Here is a 23,329-nt window from a genome sequence, read left to right on the forward strand (position 1 = left end):
CTGGTCTAAAATGGAGCATTGGGTTTATACAGAATCCATGCTGTTGAATGAAAAGGGATGCTCCATAAATCTAGATTTAAGATCCATTTTGTAAGGTCTTGAGAAAGCGATGGTTGAAAGACTTGTCTTAAATATAAAGATGCTGTTAAAATTTAGCCATGCCTCTACACAGGGCACCAAAAAAAAACACTTAGGAAAATTACATCAAGTTAGGACGTTTTCAGTAACCACAAGGGGGCAGAATCAGAATATGTTTTGAGGTGCAGCGGTAAGCATGTTCTCAGAAGTGTTCTTGTTGCAACCCGTTATAGAACTGTTGGAGGGTGTTTGCCACCCTCAATATTTGGCTCTTGGGAGAGTGCCGGGAGTATTTTTCAGAACCACTTGTGTATTCAGTTTTACTAAGGAATGAATATATTGGTAAGCATGATGCAGAAAAAAAATGTATGCACAAGCATGTTTTTTCTAAACCTTTTAGTTTGTCACTGAATGTCTTTCTACTCTAGAGTTGACTTGTGTCTGGATCTTGTTTTTTCTCCCATTGGAGTCTTAAGATCCATAGCAAGGTTGATGTATGATACTCCAATTTGCATGTTCAAGAGATAGTTCCCTAGTATTTAAAGACACGACCCCCCAAATTGTTAGCTGCTTTATGTTCATGGACTAATTTGCACCAACACACTGGGAAACATTTAACCAGGAGTCTTGGTCTACAGAAGCTGTAGGGCACCTGTGCCTGTGCTGAATTCCGGTAATGTTAGTCCCTGCCTTAAAAGATGCATTTGTAGGATTTGTGCATTTTCATTAACCACTTCACTGAAACATCACATTGGAAGTGGGAGTACTGTCCCACCTGAAGCATTTACAACTGGACACTAGAGCTTTATTACTTTGTTAATGCTAACCCTACGATGTTTATCAATTTGAGAAACATGGATGGATTGCCTTGCATAAGCACCCAACGGGGGATTAAACAGCAACCTACGTATGTCCTAACCTGAATCCAACCCAAGACCTTTTCGTGTATTGGTCAACGCTAGGGCGCTACTTGTGCTTTTGTTAATCCTCACGGAGGATATTTTTCCATTGATTTTTAGGGAGAGGGAACGACAGAAACATCTTGTGAGATCAGGGAGGAACCTGCAACCAAGGTACAAGCCCTTCACCGGAATCAAACTGGGGACCCTTTGGTCTGTAGGCGACACTCTCCACTACACCAAACCGGCTAGGGCGATACTTGAGCATTTTTACCTTCAGATTCTTTTCGGTTTTAACGGCCTGTGCTTTAGGAATCCTGGTCATTAGTTCAGTCCAGTTTTTATAAGCTTAAAACCCCCACTTCCTTGCTGGGTGGAGCGGGCAGGAAGCGCTCCAGCCCACGTGCAGCCGGCCTGCTGTTCCGTTTCCGGTAATGCTGGCGCTGTGACGTCATCACCGAGCGCCCAGCCATCAGGGCGTGTGGAGACGCGATGCTGAGCCGGCTGCAGGAGCTGCGCAAGGAGGAGGAGACGCTGCTCCGGTTGAAGGCGGCACTGCACGACCAGCTGAACCGGCTCAAGGTGACCCCGCGGCCCCCACCCGCCCCGCCACCCCGCCGCTACCCCAGCCTGGCTCTGCAGCGGCCCCCTGCTGCTGGTGATCCCTCTCTTACCAGGCGGTTGGGGCGCTGATCTGGTGGCTTACCAGCCCCTGGCAAGCTTGTTTTTAAGAATAAGGCCCTTGATCCTCAGAATCTTGATCCTGTAGGTCTAGGTTGAGGCTCAGCAGTCTGCACATTTGGCGAGTTCATTCCCACACCCGACACTCCAGAAATGCAGGGAGCTTCGGAAAGTGCCACCTCCCGAAGGCTCGTGTTGATGTTCCCCGCCCACCGACCTCTTCCTCCGGAGCTCACGTGGCATTTACTAGCCGCTATTTCCTCGCTCGTATTGCCGCATGAAACAGCTCTAGTATTGCAAAGCTAGAAGAGACTCGCACATTCTCCCATTGTGCGGAAAAAGACAACGAGTTCGGAGGGAAAAGACATGTCGCAAAGTTCCCAATAGCTTTTCTTCCTGGAGTGGTTATTGAATACACGGCTTTGACTGGGAGTAGAAATTTAGGCCCACCAGGACCTCTTCCTAGATCTTTGTGTAATTCAGCCCCAGTACAATGATCCTGATAACTCCTACTGGACCCTTCAGGATTTTTAAGTCCAAATGAAAGCCCTTTGTAAATTGAAAAGCATTGTACACAACTGTGACATATATCAAAATAATAATGCACTTTTCCTCAGGACAGTTGTGATAGCCTACAGTTTTTTACGTTCTCAAAGCACCACAGGGCTGCAAAGGTACCTCATGTGTGTGTGTGTGTGTGTGTGTGTGTGTGTGTGTGTGTGTGTGTGTTGATGACCTCTGAAGCCTAAATTTCTTTATGCTCCTGGAAACACTTCCATTTTTCCTGTCTTCAGTTTCTCAACACTAGGTAGAGAAGCTCAAGCCTAAGGAATCTGCCCTCAGTGCAATCAGAAGATGACACTTGACTTTTTAAAGGGCTTACTTGTGTTTTTTTCCCCGAACCGCTTGATCTGGGCTACTGGATCTTGACTCAGTCAGAACACCTGTGCACCTCAGAGGAGGGGGGCTGGAGGCTTTCTTTGCTCATTCCCTTAAAAGGCAGGGAAAGCTTAAGAGCCCACACCCTTCTCCTGGGAGCTGCAGGAAGATTACACTGTTTTCACTTATGATGCCAGCCTTTTACAGCATGGACAGTCAATTTTCCCACATCAGTGAAATAGTAAGGAAAATGTTGGTAATTCTTCTTTTCTAGGTTGAAGAATTGGCCCTCCAGTCAATGATTAGTTCTGGGAGAGAGGATGAGACGCTGTCTTCTCCAGCTGCACATGAACAGTCACATGATGTAAGCTTAAGTGTGGGCCTAGGGAGCAAATGCGAAGTCTATTCTGCTGTCATTGTTGTAAATTACATTATCAAGCCAAAAGGACTCTGGGAAGTACTGATAAGAATATTCTAGTTTGATAAACTGGCTAGTCAGGGAACAGCCTTGCTGGTTACACCTTGATTGATTTAATATTGACTTATTAATTAGGTACTTATATTGCCTCCACATCCTAGTCATCCATCCTCTCGTTACTCTAATGAACACAGGGAGTGGAGATCTTTGCAGGATACGTCAAACCTCTTGCTGCTCCACAAATAAATATGTTTGTGTTCAAAAATAGTGTAGCTTCAGCCCTGACCGGTGTGGCTCAGTGGATAGAGCATTGGCCTGCGGACTCAAGGGTCCCGGGTTCGATTCCGGTCAAGGGCATGTACCTTGGTTGTGGGCGCATCCCCGGTGAGGAATGTGCGGGAGGCAGCTGATCGATGTTTCTCTCTCATCGATGTTTCTCTCTCATCGATGTTTCTGACTCTCTATCCCTCTCCCTTCCTCTCTGTAAAAAATGAATAAAATGTATTTTAAAAAAAGTGTAGCTTCAACTACATAGCATAGTGCTAAAAAGTGAGTTCTAGTCCTCATTGTATCCTCCTCTTATCAAATGCCCTCACTTTAATCAGTAAAATCATCTTTCTAAATATACCATAGTTTAGCAGCTCTGCAGTTATGTGTGAAGCCACTTAAACCCATTTGAAAGCAGCATAATTCTTATGTAAGAACCATTGTAAATCAGGTAACATTCTGTCATATCTAGGGCATTTATCCTCCCATTTTGGCAATGCGGGTTGGGGTGGAGGGCGGACAGGGTAGAATTTGGAGAAACAAGAAAGTGGCCATACCTCTTAATGGTAAATACTGGGAATGAATACACAATTGAGATTTGGTTTTAAACCATTTTTAAGAATTTGCTGTTTTGAGACGAGTGTTCTACTAATTCATAATGTCCTTGGCTAAAGCAGATGGTGGTGCACGTAGACAATGAAGCATCAATCAACCAAACTGCACTGGAGTTGAGCACAAGGAGCCATGCACCGGAAGAGGAGGAGGAGGAAGAAGAATCAGATTCCTGAAGTAGGGAAAGAGCCAGGGTTTGTTATACAAATTAAATTTCTAAGTCGCAGAAACTTTCTCTCTAAAGTATTCTTGCTCTGGGCCCTATGGCCTGCTTTAAAAGGAAGCAAGAACTTTAGGAGGATGTTTACAATCATTCAAGTTTCAGAATCTTTAACAAGAATTAGTGACATAAAGAAAGGCAAAGATGCAGTGTCTTAGCATTGAGCAATATGGGTGGTGCTGTGTCTGTATTCTGGTCAGATCCAGTAGTTGTGTTCAAAACAGAAGATTTCCTCTGAAATGCTATTGAGCAAGTCTGGCATTTGCCAAAAGGGCAGAGTGTAAGTACAAGGCAGCCTTTTCAATCAACAATGCCTCTTTTAAGCAAACCAATTAAAGGCTGTTTGCATACCATTGAACCCTGTAAACATAGCCAAAGTCTAGGAGAGAAAGATGACAAGGAGGACAAAACACCACTTGAGAGCACCAGCTGCTGCCACCTCTCAGTGACATTGCAACATGCTGCCCACTACGGACTGTTTTGTGTGGCTGTAATCTACTTCTAGGTTGAGACATCACAATGATAAAATGTGCATAGAAATAAATTGTAGATGAGTAGCCGACATGCAGCTAGCTGGGTTCCAGGTAGCAACAAGAGAAGCGGGTCAGTCCCTCCTCTGGGGAAAACAGTACAGCCAGCAGGATGGTTTAAAACCCATTTCTGAACTTTGGAAGAAATGTACCATTAAAGAAGAAATCACTATACTTGGGAGATTGGATTTTTATAATAAAGAGATGATAGTTACAGAATAAGTGTTAAAACTTAGTGTTTGAAGTTGGGATTTATTTCTGCATACTGTCCCTTTCCCATTGAATGTACAGTTAAGTAGTTACTTAACTTTATGAAAGTTACTAGAGGCCCGGTGCATGAAATTCGTGTGTGGGGGGGGGGCGGGGGGTAGAGGGGTGTCCCTCAGCCCAGCTTGCACCCTCTCCAATCTGGGATCCCTCTCACAATCCATGACTGCTAGCTCCCAACTGCTTGCCTGCCTCATTACCCCTAACCGCTTCTGCCTGCCAACCTGATCACCCCCTAACCACTCCCCTGCCAACCTGATCAATGCCTAACTGCTCCCCTGCCAGCCCAATTGCCCCTAACTGCCCTCCTTTGCCAGCCTGGTCGCCCCTAACTGCCCTCCCCCTGCCGGCCTGGTCACCCCCAACTACCCTCCCCTGCAGGCCTGGTCCCCCTCAAATGTCCCCTGCAGGCCTGGTTGCCCCCAACTGCCCTCCTCTGCCGGCCCAGTCACCCCTAACTGCCCTCCCCTGCTGGCCTGATTGCCCACAACTGCCCTCCCCTGCCAGCCATCTTGTGGTGGCCGTCTTGTGTGTTGGAGTGATGGTCAATTTGCATATTACCCCTTTATTATATAGGATTTGCCCTGTCCATGTAACAGAAAAGCCAAACAGAACACCAAGAACCTCCTCAAGCAGAACGTCTTATGTAACTGTTCCATAAGAGAGAACATGGATTTGTTTGTTAATCAACATTTCATTAAAGTTATTTTGAGCTACTCTTATAGAAGTAGCAGGAAGTTTAAATGATGCTTCTTAGAAAACACAATGTGAAGATGGTTTTTCAATGAAAAGCCTCAATGCATACATTTTGGGGGTCTAACTTAAAATATGAGTATGGGTTTTTAAGAGCTAGAAAATCTGATCGCTTGCCCTCTCACATCTTTGCAACTCTCACTTTCCCATCTGTAAAATGAGGGTATTTGTACCTGCTCTTGTGATTTTTAAAGGTTCCTGTGAGATGCTAATAAGATACTGAAAAACCCAACTACTGTTGGTGTTTCAGTAAAAAGTTTAAGGAAGGAATTTGGCATGCAGAACTCAAAACACAGCAAGACTGATGAAGGGAGCATCATTCTTGAGAATGAGATCTTAGTAATTACAGGAAAAGTATCTTTTGCCTCTCAAAATGTATTACCTTTGGATGTGAATAGAGAATTTAAAAACACCCCTCAAAAGATACAGGATACATCACTCTTTCTGTCTCAGATGGAATTTTCTCTTTTTAATGAGACATTCTCAGTAGTGGTTGCATTTTACCTATAAGCAAAAGGCAGTATGAAGAAGGTGTGGGTCTTAAACCTCAGCCTGAATATTTATATGCCAAAAATGTATGTTAGACTGTTGACTTAAAACAGATATTAGCCTTCCTGCTACTTCTATAAGAGTAGCTCAAAATAACCTTAATGAAATGTTGATTAACAAACATATCCATGTTCTCTCTTATGGAACAGTTACATAAGACGTTCTGCTTGAGGAGGTTCTTTGTGTTCTGTTTGGCTTTTCTGTTGCATGGACAGGGCAAATCCTATATAATAAAGGGGTAATATGCAAATTGACCACCACTCCAACACACAAGAGTGCCGCCCCCATGTGGACACAAGATGGCCACCACAAGAAAAAAATATTGACTAGCTGAGGCAGCAGTATACAACCCTCACCAGTTTTTAAAATTCTGGCTGAATTCCAAGCTCTGATAGATCCGGAGTGGAACTATCTGCTCAGGAGATTTATCCAAATTCTGTTTTTAATTTGAAAGTAGGCTTTTTGTTTTTAAATATACAGGGTGTGGCAAAAGTAGGTTTACAGTTATTTGTATGGAAAACCAATGAATAACATCAGAATAAACTTTCGCGTACTCACAACTATAAACCTTCTTTTGCCCACCTGTATATTTACTTTGGCTTTCTATAACCTGCCCTGTCAAAAAAGAAAATGAGGTCTGAAGAGGTGCTGACCAGGCAGCCTCACCTGGACCTCAAGATCCAAAAGTCACTTTTCAAAGAAGAAATGGGGGCCAGCTCGGATATAAGCTTTTTTTGTGACCTCACTGCCACCTCACAGACATAACAAAACTAACGCCAGATATTCCTCCTCTTCCAGAAAGGTGTAAAGTGTAACCAGTGAAAGAGGGAAACCACTGCTCAATGGAGCAAAGCAGCATGGACAGACCATCCCAGTGGAGGCTCCAATGCCAGCCAGGCTCTGTTGACCAGCCAGGTGCTCCTGCGAGCATGCTGGCAACCCCACCAGCCCACCCCCCTACTGCTTTTCCCTTAGAGAGACAGAAGGAGCAGATGGGATCTATTCACAGGTCCACAGGAAAGGTGGTTGGAAGATTCACAGATTAGGGTGTTTGCTGAGAAGAGTTGGACAAAGTCCAAAGATTGGAATTTCAGGAAGCCCCATTAGTTTAGTCCAAAGCAGTGATGTCCTCAGGGTGGCATTTTCGCCTTTCAGACCCCCTTCCTGTCTTTATCTTTCCCCTCACAAATAATGCTTGGCTAAATCACCTGATTTCTTATGTATTAGAGACACTGAATATCCTGACACAAAAGTAGAAATAAATCAGCCTTTTAACTTGACAGTATATTTATTAGAATAAGAGATTAGATTTGTTAAACATTTGCATTAAAATGGTTAAAAGGATTTTCGTACAATTTTTAGGCACTATACACACCGTTGTTTACAATAGCATCATTACTTGGATTTGGGGAAAGGTAAATCGCATACATTTTAATGCCTTGATACACTTGTAACATTCAAAGTAACTCCACCATTTTAGAAACTAATCCAAATTTAAAGAGACATATGCCACTAAGTATCCACATAGTATATTTAAAAATAAATATAGAAATACAACCAGAAGTCTATAAATCATCAGAGTAGACAGACTGGTGAAGCCCCAATTATCATGGCAGTGAAGGGCTCTGACTAGATTTTGATGGAAATTGCTGAATTCTATACCAAAAGCAAAAACATAATAAAATATCATGACATACACGTTCTGATGCTTATTTTCATAGCAGCAAAGCATGCTTCACATGCACTGCCTGTGAAGGCTCTCACAAGGCTCCTTCCTCAAGTAGAAAGAAGGTACGCCCAGCAAGAATGAAGTACCACCAAGTGTCAAAAGAATCCCCCAAAATACAGGTGGCCAGCCAATCATGGTGAGGGGAGAGCAGTGCAATATTCAGTAAGAAAGACTACTCACAGTCGCCAAGGTTTCACTGTAATTCAATGTTGCGCATGTTTTGATCATTGACACACACAAAATAGCCCCAAGCACAAAGCCAATCCACTTAGGGAATAATAACAGTAAGAATAAGGATGGTAATATTAAAAATGACACACACAGAATTTTGGCACATGCTGAGTTCGTCATCCTTTGTCATATGTGAAATGCAATCTGAACAGAGGCATGGGAAAGGCCCGAAAGCAACATGACATGCCACTGGGCAGGGACTCGCTCTTTGCTGTTTCCCAAATGCTTAGACACCAGCCGCATGAGTTGGCGTGCTGGGCTGGTTAAGGCCGATGGTGGAGCAGAGCCAACCTGCAAAATCCACTTCCTCAGCATCAGATCTCTTGATAAAAGCATGAACCTGCACATGAGGAAAGAGGAAGTGATGTTAAAAAAACACCAAGAAGGAAAATTGAAGAGCCCTGGTAGGTAGAGCTTGTGCCACATCTGGAAGGAGCGCCCGGAGCCTGCCCCTGAGCCACAGTGGGGGCCAGAAAAGCAGGACCAGCTGAAGAACGAAAGTCCAGCTCTGCCTGGTTCGGCCGATCACACCAGCTGTGGGGCCTGGGGCAATTTGCTCACTTCCCTGAGCCTGCTCTCTCGAGCTATGAAATAGGGATAGTAGCTCTGCCTTCAGTGTCTCACTCCGTTGTTAGAAGGAACAAAGGAACTGATGGACTTGAAAGTGTGTGTTACACTGTACATGCTCCACAAGCCATGTAAGCTCATATTTGTATTAGTACTTCCCAACTCCTCCGGCTCCCACCACCAACAGGAGGAGGCAAGTGGAGATGGAGAGTAGCACGGGGCGGGTGCTGAATATGGTATAAGATGAGACGGTCGGTGGAAGAAAAAGACCCTGTCCCCGTGACTCCTGGACTCCCGGGTCTGCAGGGCCACCCCAGTTTCTCCTTTAAACTGATGGGTGGGAGGACAGGGGACTGATATCTGGTATCCTGCAGCAGGGCCAGTTGCACTGCCATGATCAAAGCAGAGCAGAGAATGGATTCAGGAAGTACTGGATGGATGACTGACAGAGAACATGAATAAACAGGTAGTGTGAGAATCTGAAATAAATGGACTTACCATGAGTTGCTTCAAATCTGCTCTCTCTGCAGGGTTTTTTATTAAGCTTAAAAGGAGAAAGATAACATGAGAGCTGCTGCCTGGAGCTGCTTCTAACTCCAATTACTTATGTTTGCCTGCCTGTGCCCACACCCCACAGGCTCTGAGGAATGTCTGAGCCTTATTCACCTTCCTGTTCGTAGCACAATGTCATGCCCACAGTGCATTGATAAATGCTTGCTGAACTAAGGTCAAAAGGCAATATGCCAATCCATGTAAAGCAAGTGCCAAAAGTAGTGGCTATTTTACTGACTGCAATTGTCAGGTGGGGTGGGGAGCCTTACAAAAATGGGGTACTCTTCCAGATAACAGGGAGCCAACTTACCATTTATTCACAAAATCTTGAAATTCCAGACTGAATACTCCACTGGGCAGTTTTGGAGGGGGCTGCAAATACATGTCAACACATAAGAAATGTCAGGCCTCCTGCCCTGGCCAGTGTGGTTTAGTTGCTTGGAGTGTCATCTCATACACAGAAAGGAGGCGGGTTCAATTCCCAGTCAGGGCATATACCCGGGTTTTGGTTCAATCCCTGGTAGGAGTGCATACAGGAGGCAACCAATCGATGTTTCTTTCTTCCTTCCTCTCTCTCAAAACGAATGGCATATCCTCAGGTGAGGAATAAATAAAATAATGACAAATCTTTAATAAAATAAATGTTTGGCTTCCTGCCCCAGGCATCTCTCCTCCCCAACCCTGTCTCTGGGCAGTGCTGCCCTTATCCAGTCAAGGAAAGGTCAAGGGTTGGGGCCAATGGCTGGCTGCTGGGTCACTGTGGTGGAACCACTGGTCTCAAACCAGTTAGAACCACTCACTTGTTTAGTTACTGACAAATCACTGTTCCTCTTGAGTTTCAGTTTACCCTTCTATAAAATGAGGAGGGCCTCATGACCCTTTCCACCTCACACTCTACACAGTAAATCTTGGAATGTGGCATGGAAATAGCCAGCAATTAACAGCAGCAGCTAGGGGTATATGCCACCACCAGGCGTACTCCAGCTCAGGCAGCACCTGTGAAAGTCAGAGAAGGCTAACTAGCTAAACAAAATGTGTATTCCCCTTCTAAGCCCTGGAGGAGCAGAGAAAGGTTAATAAAATATTAACTGGCAGAGGGCTGGATCTGGAAGAATGTTAGCTGCACACTCACTCCTGGAATGAAGCTCTTTGCAGTCACTAGAGCAAGAACACTGGCCACAGCTCATTTTCCAAGGGTGCATGGTGGACATCACCCAGGGCTACACAGGACGAGGCCCTGCAGCACCCGGCTCCTATGCACCACAGCTCAGAAAACATGACCCACCCATGTGACCTGCACTGGGCTCTGTGCAGCTTCCTTGTGAGCTGACACCCAGACCCAACCCAGGATGCCATTGTTCTGTTGGGTTGCCCAAATAAACAGGTGGTTCAAGGCTAAAAGTAAAATAATAACACTACCAAAAAATTCTAGCCTAGCCCTCTTCCCCTGAATGCCTTATAAGAACATCAGGTGAATAAGCCTAATCTGAGGTCTAGGACTAAAAGCCAGCTCTTAGGCCCACCCTGCAGACTGTCTCTGCTGCTGAGGGAAATATGAAGGGAGCATTCAAGGGTGAAACCAGAGCTTGGCCTCCAGAGGCCAGGCCAGTGCTGAGTAGGAGGGGGCCAGGTAAGGGAGGGAATGTGCACCAGCAGAGCATGAGGTGCATGCACCTGTCACCATGCAGCCCAGCCTCCAGGAAAGTTGTGGGAGTCTGGGGGTTGGGAGGAGTAGGTGTTAAAGGAGGAATAGCACTAGGTGGGAGGAATCTGAGCCACTTTCATCCTGGAGCCTCAGCTTCCTCACCTATATGAAAAGACAACAAAACCCATTGGACCCACCCAAGCAGTTCTTGGAGAATGATTAGGAAAATGTGAAAATATGGAAGAAAGCAGTGCATACTAGGCAACTGGCAGCTCATATATAACCTCAGGCCCTCTCTCCCCTTACCGTGGCTCCCACCAAGCACCACTCTCAGCTAAGGTCCCAGCAGCAGCAGAGGATGGCTTTCCTGACTACCACAAATGCACTGCACATGGCCTTTTCTGCGTCCTTAAGCAGCCAAGTTCAGATCCTGGACTTCTTTTCTATGTCCCATGGTGCTGAGCTTAAAGCTGGGCAGTCAGGAAAGAGAGGTCAGTTAACCTGAGACAGTGATTTATTAACTGCTAGGGTGTGCCAGGATCTTCCCTGTTGAATTTGTAATAGATAAGGGGACCTTTATGAGCCTTTTGGGATCTGGTTTTAGAGAGCAGTAATAAAGTATGAAAAGTTATTCCACTGGTCTCTTGAGGAAGAAGAAAACAGGATGATACCCTTTCCTATACACCCCAGCTGAATGAGGGCCTTCAACTGCCTTCCAAACACACCAGAGCTTATCCATGTTGTCCACTATCCATGCTGCTCCTGAGGCCAAGAGTGCTGGCCCTATCCTCAGAAATCCTGTCCTGAGCCCCAGCCCAGCTCCTCGAGCCCTGTCCCACCCCCTTAAGCAACCATGGTGCTAGTCCATAGCTTCCTGTACCCCCCAAACCCACCCAAATTAGATGAATGCTTATCAATCTCTTCCTTCCCTGATCCTTTCTTTTCTTTTTATAACCATTTAAAAAAAATTATTGATTTTTAAAGGAAGAGAGAAACATCGATTTGTTGTTCCACTTATTTATGCATTCACTGGCTGATTCTTGTATGTGTCCTGACAGGGGATCGAACCCACAACCTGGCATTTCGGGACAAAACTCTAACCAACTGAGCTACATAGCCAGAGCTATCACTTTTTTTCATTTAAACATACTGGTATACATATTTACAAATAATATGTATTCCTTATATTAAAGTCAGCTAACAGCAATAAGCAAAAAGAAACCTTTATCATCTATAATTTTATCTGTATTGTATTGCTTTTCCAGACTTTATATGCACATATATGCATATATACTATTTTTAAAATTGATTTTTAGAGAGAGGATTATAATATACATACTATTTTATAATCTGCTTTTTTGCATGCAACAATTTATAGTAAATATTCTCCATATTTCTACGCTGTAATTTTTTATGTTCATTTCTTAATTTATTTTATTTTATTGTTTTAATCCTCACTCAGGACATGCTTAGAGAGAGGAAGGGGGGGAGAGGAAAAGGGACGGAGAGGGAGAGAGAGGAAGGAAAGGAGAGAGAGAGGGAGGGAAGGAGGGAGGGAAGGAGGAGAGAGAGAAACAGCGATGTTAGAAAGAAACACTGAAAGAAAAAATAGAAACATTGATCAGTTGTCTCCCATATGCTCCTGGACTGGGGATAGAACCAGCAATCCAGGTCTGTGCCTGACTGGGAATCAAACAGGCAACCTTTTAGTGCATGGGACAGGCTTAACCAACGGAGCCACTCTGGCCAGGCTGTTCACTGCTGTTAAATGGTACAAGACAAAACCTTATATTGCAATTATAAATGCACTGTTTGCTTCCCCTAGACAATCTAACAGTCTTTAAGACTAGGGACTTTGGATTTTCCCATCTTCAGATCTTCACCACATTCCTGCCACCCCACAGTCCTTAGCACACAGCACACAAGAAATGAAGAAATGAGAACGTAAATGGGTAAGGTGGAGGCTCCTGAATCTGAGAAAAGAGGAGGGACTCAAACTTACCTGAAGATGTTCCCTGGGGAAGGGATTCCTGCAGCCTCTAAACCAGCAACTCGATTCCAAAAGCATGATGCACAAAGCAGAACCCATGAATCCTGGGTCCCAAGCAGCCCATATTGTGGGAACGGTTCACGGGTTTCCCAGTCAATTCAACTGTGAGATTTTCTTAAGAGGACCAAGTAGATTCCAGGGTCAAGGAAACTATGCTGTACTTACCTCGTTGACTATGTAATCCAATAACTCAAAAATTGCCATGGGCGGTCGGCTGTCCATTCCATAAGCTATGGATTTTATAAAAAGAAAGAAGAAAACACTCCTCAGAAACAGAAGGGAGGTTATTTGCCAGTAAGAGGCTAGGTGTTGGTCTTGGAACCCGGGGACCAGAATAGGGTAGTGGACGGTAAAGAGACAGAACAGCCACAGATCAGGCCTGAACACACAGGGGAGCCAGGCCAGCCATGGTATGAGTCCGGGCTCTGCCACATCAAAGGTTTTATACTTTGGGCAAATCAATTGTCACTAAGCCTACTTTTGAGCTTTGGATAATATTTATGTCTGCCCTTCCTTATATTGTGAGAGTAGCAAATGAGATAATGCTAAACAACTAAAAACCTTCCTTTTAATTCTCCCTGAACTTTTTTTTGTCCCTTTTATATTCCTGAGTCAAAGACCAGCCTGAGGGGCTGCCTATCAGCCTCTCCAATGCTTCTCCCTTCACACATGCCCTCTTCCATGTGGGCCTCATGAGGATAAAGACCAGGTCTCCCTGGTCAGACAAGACATCCTAGCAGGACCTGTATTAGAAGATGGGTGGGCCAGGATCTTCTGAGTACCAGCTTTACTTCACACTATTCAAGTTCAAAGAGGCAGGCAGTGCTGCACAGCGCTCACCACCTCGGAGTCAGAACTGGCCAATCCCAAGTGTGTGTGGCCTTTGAAAGTCAAGCGCTCTGTGCCTCAGTTTCCTCATATGTAAAATAGAGATTATAATAGTGCTCACACACAACTGTTATTAAAGTTAGACCATGGTAGGTAAATCCATGGAGACAGAAAATAGATTTCTGGGGATGAGGTGGGGGAAGTTGGGAGTGAATGCTAATGGAGATGAGGTTTCTTTTTGCAGTGACAGAAATGTTCTGGAATTACACAGTGGAGATAGATGCACTACATGGAGGAATATACTAAACACCACTGAACTGAACACTTTAAAATGTGTTTTATGTTATATGAATTTTATCTCAGCAAAATAATCTACCTAAAAATAATAAGGAAGAAAATGTCAGGATTTTTAAAAATTAGATAATGCATGTAAGTGCAAAGTGCAGTGCTGGGAACATAGCAGCACTCAATAAATGGTAGGAAGTTGTTGGTTATAACAGTAATTTCCTACACTTACCTGGAGACTTCTGCCCTGCTTCCCCCAGCCCCAGCCTGGCATCCTGAGACAGGGAATCAGCCCTCCAGAAATGCCCAACAGTAAGGGACCCCCACACTCCAAGCTGGAGCACACCATGACACTCACAGCTAAGGGGCCTCCCAGGGGTCCTTGGCCGGGGTGGTGTCTCAGACGCATCTCCCTCCACCTGGCACCCAAACATCAGCTCCAGCTCCTTGGCATCTGGAGGAGGGATGGGATACCTCCCAACCGCCATCTCAACCAGAGAGAGCCCCATGCTCCAGATGTCCGACTGCACCGAGTAATGAGTCCCCTGGAGTCTCTCTGGCTGCAGGAGAGACAGAAACCGTTACAAACACCTGTGAGCCAACCTAGGCCCACGCAGAAGAGGGGTGGAGCCCCTCAACGGGAGCCTCAGGACTTCCTGCCCCATGTGAGACTTGCCTGCACTGCAGGAGAATGGGCTTCCCCTGGGTCTGCTGATACATTTCATTTTCTTTTGCCCTTTCGTCTTCAGAGTTCACATGCCACATTAATACCTCCACTGACCTACTGAATTTGGCCTTCTGCCTGTCCCCAAATACGGTGCTTACCAAGTCCTAGCCAGCTCTCATGGTTCTGACCCCTCCTCAATTCTCTGTCTCCCCTGTAACCTGCCCAGAACCGCATCCAGCCCAGCTGTGGTTCCAGCGCTGCCCAGCCTGGCCACCGTCTTGCATGGGTGGGCACTCTGTCCAGCATGAGAGGCTCACCTTATTACCTGAGTCTGAAACATGCAGCTTCTGGAACATGGGTCATGAATGAGATGGTGCAATGAGTAGAAAAAAGTTCGAAGCCCAGCTCTACCAATGACTGATTGCTTTTGGAATGGCAGATAAGCAAAATGATCTGGGTTCAGAAGACGTGGGTTCAAATCCCACTCTGGGCCCTAACCGGTTTGGCTCAGTGGATAGAGTGCTGGCCTGCAGACTGAAAGGTCGCAGGTTCGATTCCGGTCAAGGGCATGTACATTGGTTGTGGGCACATCCCCAGTAGGGGGTGTGCAGGAGGCAGCTGATCGATGTTTCTCTCTCATCAACATTTCTAACTCTTTATCCCTCTCCCTTCCTCTCTGTAAAAAAAATCAATAAAATATGTTTTAAAAAAAAAATCCCACTCTGGGACTTCTAAGCTACATGATCCTGAGCCTCCATTTCCAAATCTATAAAATGGGGGCTGGCGATGATGATAACAGTAATATAAAATATGCGCTCTACTTACTAGGGTGATCAGGGAGTTCAAAGGCAAACGAAAATATATGTTGTATGTTGCAAAATGTTGTATGAGTTGTTACTAGTGGGAAGAAGCAAAGAAAAAGAATATAGTGCTATATAAAAGCATTATTTGAAATAGCACATGTATTTCAAAAACTATATAAAAATCCTTATTCTGACCATCACACATTTTTTTTAAAGATTTTTAAAACTGATTTTTAGAGAAAGAGAGAGAGGAAAAAACATCGATGTGAGAGTAGAACATCGATCAGCTTCCTCCTGCATACCCGCTTTTGGGGATCAAGCCCGAAACCCAAGCATGTGCCCTGACTGGGAATTTGACAGGCAACCTTTCAGTGCACTGGACGATGCCCAACCAACTGAGCCACACCAGCCAAAGCCATCAAACATTTATTTAGAAAATAAATTAACTTCTCCCGTAGGGTTTTTCCCTAACTCCAACACTGGGCTATTGACCACATAGCCACAAAAACCCAAACCACTAAACAAACCCCTGGATCAATAAGTCCCAGGGCCTGCTAATTAATTCTGAATTTGAGAATTGGCAGTTGAGTGGTCCAGTTTTTAGACATGTAAGGACTAAGCAATGAGGGGATGGCAGGGAAAGAGAGTTCTGAAGGGCCCATGGGTTTCATGTTTAAGACTGTGGGTCACTGGAGTGGAGGGTGGAGATGTGGGTCCGCACTGGTTGAGTGATGTCGGCAATGACTAGAGTTGTGGTGGGGTAGGGGGCAGGCGAGAAGAAATGAAGATGTGAACATGAACTTCCACACAGGGAGGCCAGGAGCAGCTTAAAAATCCTACCTAAGATGCGAGTGAGGGAATACGTGCAAAGGGAGACTGAGTGGCAAGAAAGAGATCTAGCTTTCAATCCTGGCTGGGCAAGGTAAAGCAAGCAGGACACTTTACCTCCCTCAATCTAGATTTCCTCACCTCCAAATGGGAACAATCATATGGATCAAATGAGATTACTCAAAGTTGTGGAAGTGCTTGAAAGATAACTCATTAAACACTCTATGTTCAAAGATGCCCGAACCTCTGTGCCTGGCCCCCTCCAATCCAGCCCTGCACTCCTGTTCACCTCCCGCTCACTCTAATGCTCCTCTACTCTGCTCCACTCAGCACTCATCCAGTCAAGCCTCCCCCTTTCTGACTCATCCTAAGGAGTGTGCCAGCCACTTCCCACCCATTCAGTCAACCAAACATTCACCCACTCACCAACCATCCCCTCAGCACCCACCATGTGCCAGGCCCTGAGCCAGAGCCTGGGGACAACACAGACACCTACAGTCTTATCCCTGCCCCAAGAGCTTGCTGTATGGAGGAGGGAGGAGAACAGCTGGTGCTGCCATGGTCGTGGGCACAGCCTGACACAGAGCTCTGGTGGCAGTGGGAACTGTGGAGTTGGAAACAGGAGGGAAGACCTTCATGACCAGGCCCAGTACCCCAATTATGCTCAAGGCCTAAGACCATCTATCTCCCTGTCAGACTGAAATCTCCTCATGAAGAGACCACAATGCTTCACCACTCATTCCCCCCCCCCCAAACCCCCAATACCAGGTTCTGGCTCCACAGGAAGGCACCCACTTAGTTCCTATCCCTGACCAGACCAGAAGCTCAAGAAATAGAACCCATTGCTCATACCGACATGTAGGACCTTGTGCCCACAAAGGAGTTGGCCATGGAGTCGATGAGCTGCCCGCTGACTCCGAAGTCACAGAGCTTGATCTCCCCACGGGAGTTCACTAGGATGTTAGAAGGCTTGACATCTGCAGGGAAAAGAAAATGGAAAAGTAGGCAATTGCCCTGACCAGTGTGGCTCAGTTGGTTGAGTGTCATCCTATGCACCAAAAGATCACCAGTTCAATTCCCAGTCAGGGCACATGCTCAGGTTGCAGGTTCAGTCCCCTGTCCAGGTGCATACAGGAGGCAACCCATCAATATTTCTCGCATTGATGTTTCTCTCTCTCTCCCTTCTTCTCTCTCTAAAATAAAAAACATATATTTTTTTAAAAGTAGAAAAGAAAAAGAAAAGTAGGGAATTGACACAGCTAGGTGGGGGAGGAGCAGAGTCAGCATTCCACAGACAGACCAGCCCTGACCGTGAGTCTCAGGACATACCCCTGCCCCCATCACAGAGTCAGCCTTCAGACTGCAAACACTTGATACCAAGACCTCCTATTCCTCCTTGTTCAGGGTTCAAGGAAAGACTGTCAGGAGAGGACAGGACAAGCTGCTATAGAAGCAGAACAGAAAGCCAATAAATTTCAACTCTTTGAAAATCCAAACTTGGCCAGATGACCCATAAAAAAGAGTCAGTCACCATGAATAATCAAGATTTCAAAGTCTGTTGCTTCAAATGTCTCTTTTAGCAGAACATGTGGGTTTTAGGAATATGTGTGGCAGTGGTTAGGAGCTGTCATGATTCTTTCGCTAAAGTCATTTCCTTAACAACTTACACAGTGGTGTCTACCTGTTAGTTAAGGAAACCTGGAGAACTAAAAAGGCCTGGGAAACTGCTCCTCACTGTGGTCAAGGCAGTGTCCCCTGGACCAACCCCACCCCTCTTCCCTGCACACAGACCTTCCCACTTCCCGCCTTCGCTGCCCTGGTCACCACTGCTAGTGCACTGGCCCTTCCCTTTGCAGAGTGTAAACTTGCAAATGTTTTCCTCCACCGTCTCCTCTAATTCAAACAGCTGACCTGTAAAGTGGGCAGACCAGAGCCAAGTATTATTCTCATTTACAGGTAGGAAAACTTGAGGCTGGAACTTCGTAAAAGTCCCTAGGCTAGGACTTTGTGGGCAGACATCAGCAAACATGAGACCCACTCAAGAGCAGGCCACACCCAGGGACAAAGTCATAAACCATGACAGGGAATCTTTGTCAGAAGTAATATAGACACTATATAGAACATCTGAGAATCAGGGTAAAAACCAAATCCCCATAATTCCAACCTACCAGAACTGCTATTAATATTTTATTTTCCCTCTAATACTCTCATATGAATGTATTTATTTTTAAACAGATTCTAACAGCTCTATTTAAGTATTTTTCCAAGAATAAATTGGAAAAAAAGATCACCCTTTCATATGCCAGTAAGTCCTTCCCCTATCCCACCCCCACCTAGCCCATCATCTTCAGCTCAGGTGGGTTCATATCCACAGCACCTAGCCAACACTAGCCCCTCTCCACCTATCATCATCAGCTCCAAGAGAAAGGAATGATGGCTGTCTGCCTCACCACTGTAACCCCAGAGTCAGGACAAGACCCTGGCACACAGCAGGGGCTCCAAAACACAGTGAATGAAATACCTAAATTCACAGTGTACCAATGCACACACTCCAAGCCATCTGAGCAGTCTTTCTAAGACCCAGCCCTCATAATGTCACAGGATACAAGACCTTTCCAAACTCTGCTGCAACCCTGTGGCTCCTACATATAGACTTTCAGAATGTAAGCACCAGAAGTGGCCTTAGAGAGCACCTGGCTCCTCCCCTTCATGGTGACAATGAAATGTCTAAGGCCCAAAGGAGTCCAGGGGCTTGGCTGAGGTCACACAGCTAAAACTGAATGAATTTGGAATCCTAACTCAGACCTGATACCCAGACCTGTCCTCTCCCCACCTACCTTGCTGCCACATTACTCAACTATTCCACTTATTCACCTACATTCACTGAGCACCTAGTATATGCCAGGCACCATGCATGTATCAGGAAGACAATAGCGAGCAAACTGATCATGTCTAGTGTAAAATGAAGTATACGTTTCAGTGTACTTGAGGAAACAAACAAAAACAAACTGACAAACCAATGTGTAACGTCAGGTAGTCTCAAGTACCATGAAGAAAAGAAAAATAACAAAACCATGAAAAAGCACAGACAATGGAGGTGGGGTACTCTTGTGACAGGGCAATGAGGGAAAGTCTCGCTGTGGAGATAATCCTTGACAACAACCTGGATGAAGTGAGGGACTTGTGTGACCTCCCGGGGAATTACTTCAAGCACACGGGGAGGTTATAAACTTTAGGAGGTCAGGGAATAACTTTTCTTTTGTGTGTTTTTTCCCAGGCCTAACATTAGGACAAGCCCGGACAAACACTTTCAACCGAGGAGGTCCTCCCCTCCACAGTACTCTCGCCCATCTCAAACAGATGTGGACGACAGGGGCCACATGCTGACCTGACAAGCTCAGGGAAGGCCTGCATGGCAGTCTTGTTAGCTCAGAGACCTAAAGTAACCACAAAGGATGGCCTGAAATTAAACTTTAACTAAAAGCAGTTATGGTGGGTAGTCACGTTGTAGGGCCGGTATCTTCACTGACAAGATCAACCTTTACCTTAACTGAGCCTGTCTTTTTGCATCTATGATAACATACCCTTGAAATGTCTGGGTAACTTGTAACTTCCCTTTTGCTGGACCTCTTGGGGCATTACCCAACATGCCTGGGCACTAGGGCAGATACCACAAATTCCTTCATTGCTATCATGTTAATTGCTCCTGCACTGACCTAAGTATGTGTCTATCATTTTACCTTTTATCCAATCCCAGGGGCTTCCCCACTTTGCTTTCTCTCGCCTCTCTGGTCTATCACTAATGGATTTCATGTAACCCACCTATGTCCCTTCCTTTGATTGCAATCCTATATAATAAAAGGCTAATGTGCAAATCGACTGAACAGCGGAACTACCGGTCACTATGACACGCACTGATCACCAGGGGGAAGACGCTCAACACAGAAGCTGCCCCCTGATGGTCAGTGCGCTCCCACAGGTGGAGCGCTGCTTAGCCAGAAGCCGGGCTCACGGCTGGTGAGCGCAGTGGCGGTGGTGGGAGCCTCTCCCGCCTCCGAGGCAGCGCTAAGGATATCCGACTGACAGCTTAGGCCCGCTCTCCAGGGATGTCCGTCAGTTGGACATCCCCCCGAGGGCTCCCAAACTGTGAGAGGGTGCAGACTGGGCTGAGGGACCCCCGTCCACGAGTGCACAAATTTCATGCACCGGGCCTCTAGTGTATAAATATAGATGTAATCTGCCATTCTCCAGAGCATTATCTCAATTCATTGAGGTTCTGCTTCCCAGCATATGTTGACAGTTTGGCTCAAATAAACTCACAAAAATTCTTTACAGGTTTCAATGGTTTTACGTTAACACAGAGGATGATGACTGACTCCTAGAAGTCGGTGTTCAGTGTGTGGAGCAGGCGTCCTCAAACTACGGCCCGCGAGCCACATGCGGCCCACCGAGGACATTTATCCGCCCGCCGGGTGCCGCTGCCTGTCCTGCTTAGCAGCCGACTCGTCCCGGGCCCGCAGTGCGCATAGGAATTTGTTCATAGTTTTTTTTTAAACTATAGTCCGGCCCTCCAACGGTCTGAGGGACAGTGAACTGGCCCCCTGTTTAAAAAGTTTGAGGACCCCTGGTGTGGAGAGTGGTGCTGAGTACCTAGACAGAACTGGAAGAGCAAGGCGTGTGAGATGCTTGCTGCGGCCCTGCGGGGAGAGCCATGGGAAGCATGCCAATATGGGCCTCTCTCTCCCACTCCCACCGAGTGCCACAGCCCTTGATCTGGACCAGCCCTCAACTCCCTCACCTTCCAAATACTCCATGGCATATTTAGGAATGGCCTATTAGACCTTGTTTTAAAGCACAAGAGCAGCCGTGGCTAAGGAGACAAGACACCTGTATGCAAAGTCTGACCCTGCCACCTACCATACATGCGAACTTGAGCAAGTCACTTCCTTTACTTCTCTAGTCTGTGATTTGCCCATCAGTAAAGTGCAATTGAAGATCTTGCCACCACACCAGATGGAGACCAGGATCAATCTAACGAGGTGTGGGCATTTAAAATGCTACAGGAACACAAAGAATGATTCTTTCACAGGTTGTTCTCCAAGACAAGACAGCCCCAGCCTCCTCCCATCTCCCAGGGCCCAGGACTCCTTCCTCTACTGGCTCAGACACTTCCCTCCAGGCTGTCGCTGCTGCTTAGGAGTGACTGCACTGCTACTGTAGCTGAAGCTGGCCTTCTGTCTGATTTCTATTCACATGGCAAGCAAGCCTCCTTTTTTTCAAACTTATGTAACACATTTTCCTCTATCCCTGGCTGTCAACAACAGCTTTCCCACACCTGCCCCAGGGAACAGCATTGCTTGGGAGGCTGCAAAGATCCCTGATGGGGGTAGGGTCAGAAAGGAGCAGAGGGAAGCCCTGAGGGGTGTTTTCCTGCTTGGACCACATCTGTCCTAGGAGCCAGATGCACTACACATGGCCCCTCCTGGTGACCCGGAAACCTGACAAGAAGGTGCATGGAGACCTGGGCACACTAAATCTCTCAACTCCAGAGCATGTGGCTGGAGCAGCCAAGCTGGAGCAAGCTCCTCCCTGGCAGCCCCAGCCAAGTGGGGCTCTTCTCTGAAGGCACAAAAGAGGGTACATATCAGACAAGATCAGAGAGAGTGTTCCCTCCAACTGTCAGCATCCACATTTGCTTTCTACAATCGCCTCCCTCCTCTGTCCCTGCTCCTCGTATCTTCCCCCTCCAGCAGGACAGCACCCTTAGATGCTCCTGTCTGCCTTAGAGTACAGTCCAAGCCCCTTGGCCTGCCTTTCCAAGCCTTCCATTATCCCTCCTTACTTCTCCAGAGCTCATGTCCATCTCCTCTGGGCTCAGGCTTGCCTGCCTCTCTAACTGTGCTGTCTTTTACTGGCACCTGCATCTGAAGCATAGTAACCTCCATCTTGTGTAAAAACTGCTATTTGAAATTTTAACCCTGCTATTTTGGCTTCTATGAAGACTTGCTTGCTTAAATAATAGGGAAAATAAGACTACTCCCATTCCAGAGAGGCCATAAACTATGTCCCAGATGGAGTTGTCGGTGCTGGCACCAGGCCATGATATGGTCTCATGGCCCCTTCCCAGCACACAGTGCTTCTTTCTCAGAAGGTCCAAAAGTCTCATTCCAAATTTGGAAGACAAAGGACTAAAAAAAGTATAAATAGAGAGAGCTTCCTCCATGTTTTGCTTAGACTTTGGATACAATATTCCTCTAAGCCCACCAGTGTAATAAAGGACTCCAAAATTTGGCTTATTAAGGCATCTCATGTTGGCTCGCTGATTTACAATATAACACATCTAAAGCATCCTCCTCCATCACCCACCCTTCTCACTTCTACTTCTAGATGCCTAGTTCTTCTGAGTCCCTTCCCAACGTGGAATACTTCCTGCAAACTTACTTAATTCAGGAGCCCAGGGTTTAATTGGCTTCCTCCCATGTCTTTCCTACCAGCAACTTAAATATTGTTCAAATCATAGGCCCAGTCCCTCCCTACTTGGGTTCTCCAGGCCTTGGGTTCTCTTTTTGACCCTTCAATATCAAGAGAGTGAGGTTAGGGCCCTACCTGGTTTGGCTCAGTGGATAGAGCGTTGGCCTGCAGACTAAAGGGTCCCAGGTTTGATTCCTGTCAAGGGCACATGCCCGGGCTGCAGGCTCGATCCCCAGTAGGGGGTGTGCAGGAGGCAGCCAATCAATGATTCTCTCTCATCATTGATGTTTCTATCTCTCTCTCTCTCTCTCTCTCTCTCCCTTCCTCTCTGAAATCAATAAAATAATAGTGATTTTTAAAAAGAGAGAGTGAGTCTAGGAGAAGCCTCAGCACCTGGTGGGCTAGGCTGCATTCTGAAGGAAGCGTCCACCACCCCACTAGGCTCCCAGGCTGACAAGCCTCCCTAGGAAACCCACAAGATGCTGAAGTTTGATATTCTTGTCCTGTTCAGACTCTGCAA

The 23,329-nt window shown here is 46.2% G+C and overlaps 2 protein-coding genes across 7 annotated transcripts in view; one reads left to right on the plus strand and one right to left on the minus strand.

Moving 5' to 3' along the window:
* The first annotated feature begins 1,419 nt into the window (after window positions 1–1,419).
* Window positions 1,420–7,850, plus strand: SNAPC5 (small nuclear RNA activating complex polypeptide 5). Of its 6 annotated transcripts, none has more exons than XM_080664573.1 (4): window positions 1,432–1,559; window positions 2,812–2,901; window positions 3,897–4,028; window positions 6,952–7,850. In XM_080664573.1, exons 1-3 carry the CDS (start codon window positions 1,470–1,472, stop codon window positions 4,008–4,010), a joined length of 294 nt encoding a protein of 97 aa, XP_080520699.1. In that variant the 5' UTR covers window positions 1,432–1,469; the 3' UTR covers window positions 4,011–4,028; window positions 6,952–7,850. The 6 variants fall into 6 exon arrangements, with proteins under 6 accessions (XP_080520700.1, XP_080520699.1, XP_080520698.1 ...); XM_080664572.1 differs by having other exon boundaries at window positions 3,897–4,011; XM_080664576.1 differs by having other exon boundaries at window positions 3,900–4,028.
* Window positions 7,420–23,329, minus strand: part of MAP2K1 (mitogen-activated protein kinase kinase 1) — a 77,323-nt gene continuing 61,413 nt past the window's right edge. The window contains exons 6-11 of the mRNA XM_080664562.1: window positions 17,191–17,315; window positions 14,399–14,600; window positions 13,093–13,157; window positions 9,543–9,604; window positions 9,179–9,224; window positions 7,420–8,453 (exon numbers count right to left, since the gene is read on the minus strand). Coding sequence (XP_080520688.1) covers window positions 8,340–8,453; window positions 9,179–9,224; window positions 9,543–9,604; window positions 13,093–13,157; window positions 14,399–14,600; window positions 17,191–17,315 — 614 coding nt within the window. The 3' untranslated portion in view covers window positions 7,420–8,339. The remainder of the gene's footprint in view (window positions 8,454–9,178; window positions 9,225–9,542; window positions 9,605–13,092; window positions 13,158–14,398; window positions 14,601–17,190; window positions 17,316–23,329) is intronic.

Source organism: Plecotus auritus (genome assembly GCF_963455305.1).
Source record: "Plecotus auritus genome assembly, chromosome: 1".
NCBI classification, from domain to species: domain Eukaryota; kingdom Metazoa; phylum Chordata; class Mammalia; order Chiroptera; family Vespertilionidae; genus Plecotus; species Plecotus auritus.

Coding starts and splice junctions, on each gene's coding strand:
- SNAPC5 (XM_080664573.1), top strand. CDS start 1,470: ATGCTGAGCCGGCTGCAGGAGCTGCGCAAGGAGGAGGAGACGCTGCTC. Junction 1,560..2,811: donor ACCAGCTGAACCGGCTCAAG/GTGACCCCGCGG, acceptor CTTCTTTTCTAG/GTTGAAGAATTGGCCCTCCA. Junction 2,902..3,896: donor CACATGAACAGTCACATGAT/GTAAGCTTAAGT, acceptor CCTTGGCTAAAG/CAGATGGTGGTGCACGTAGA.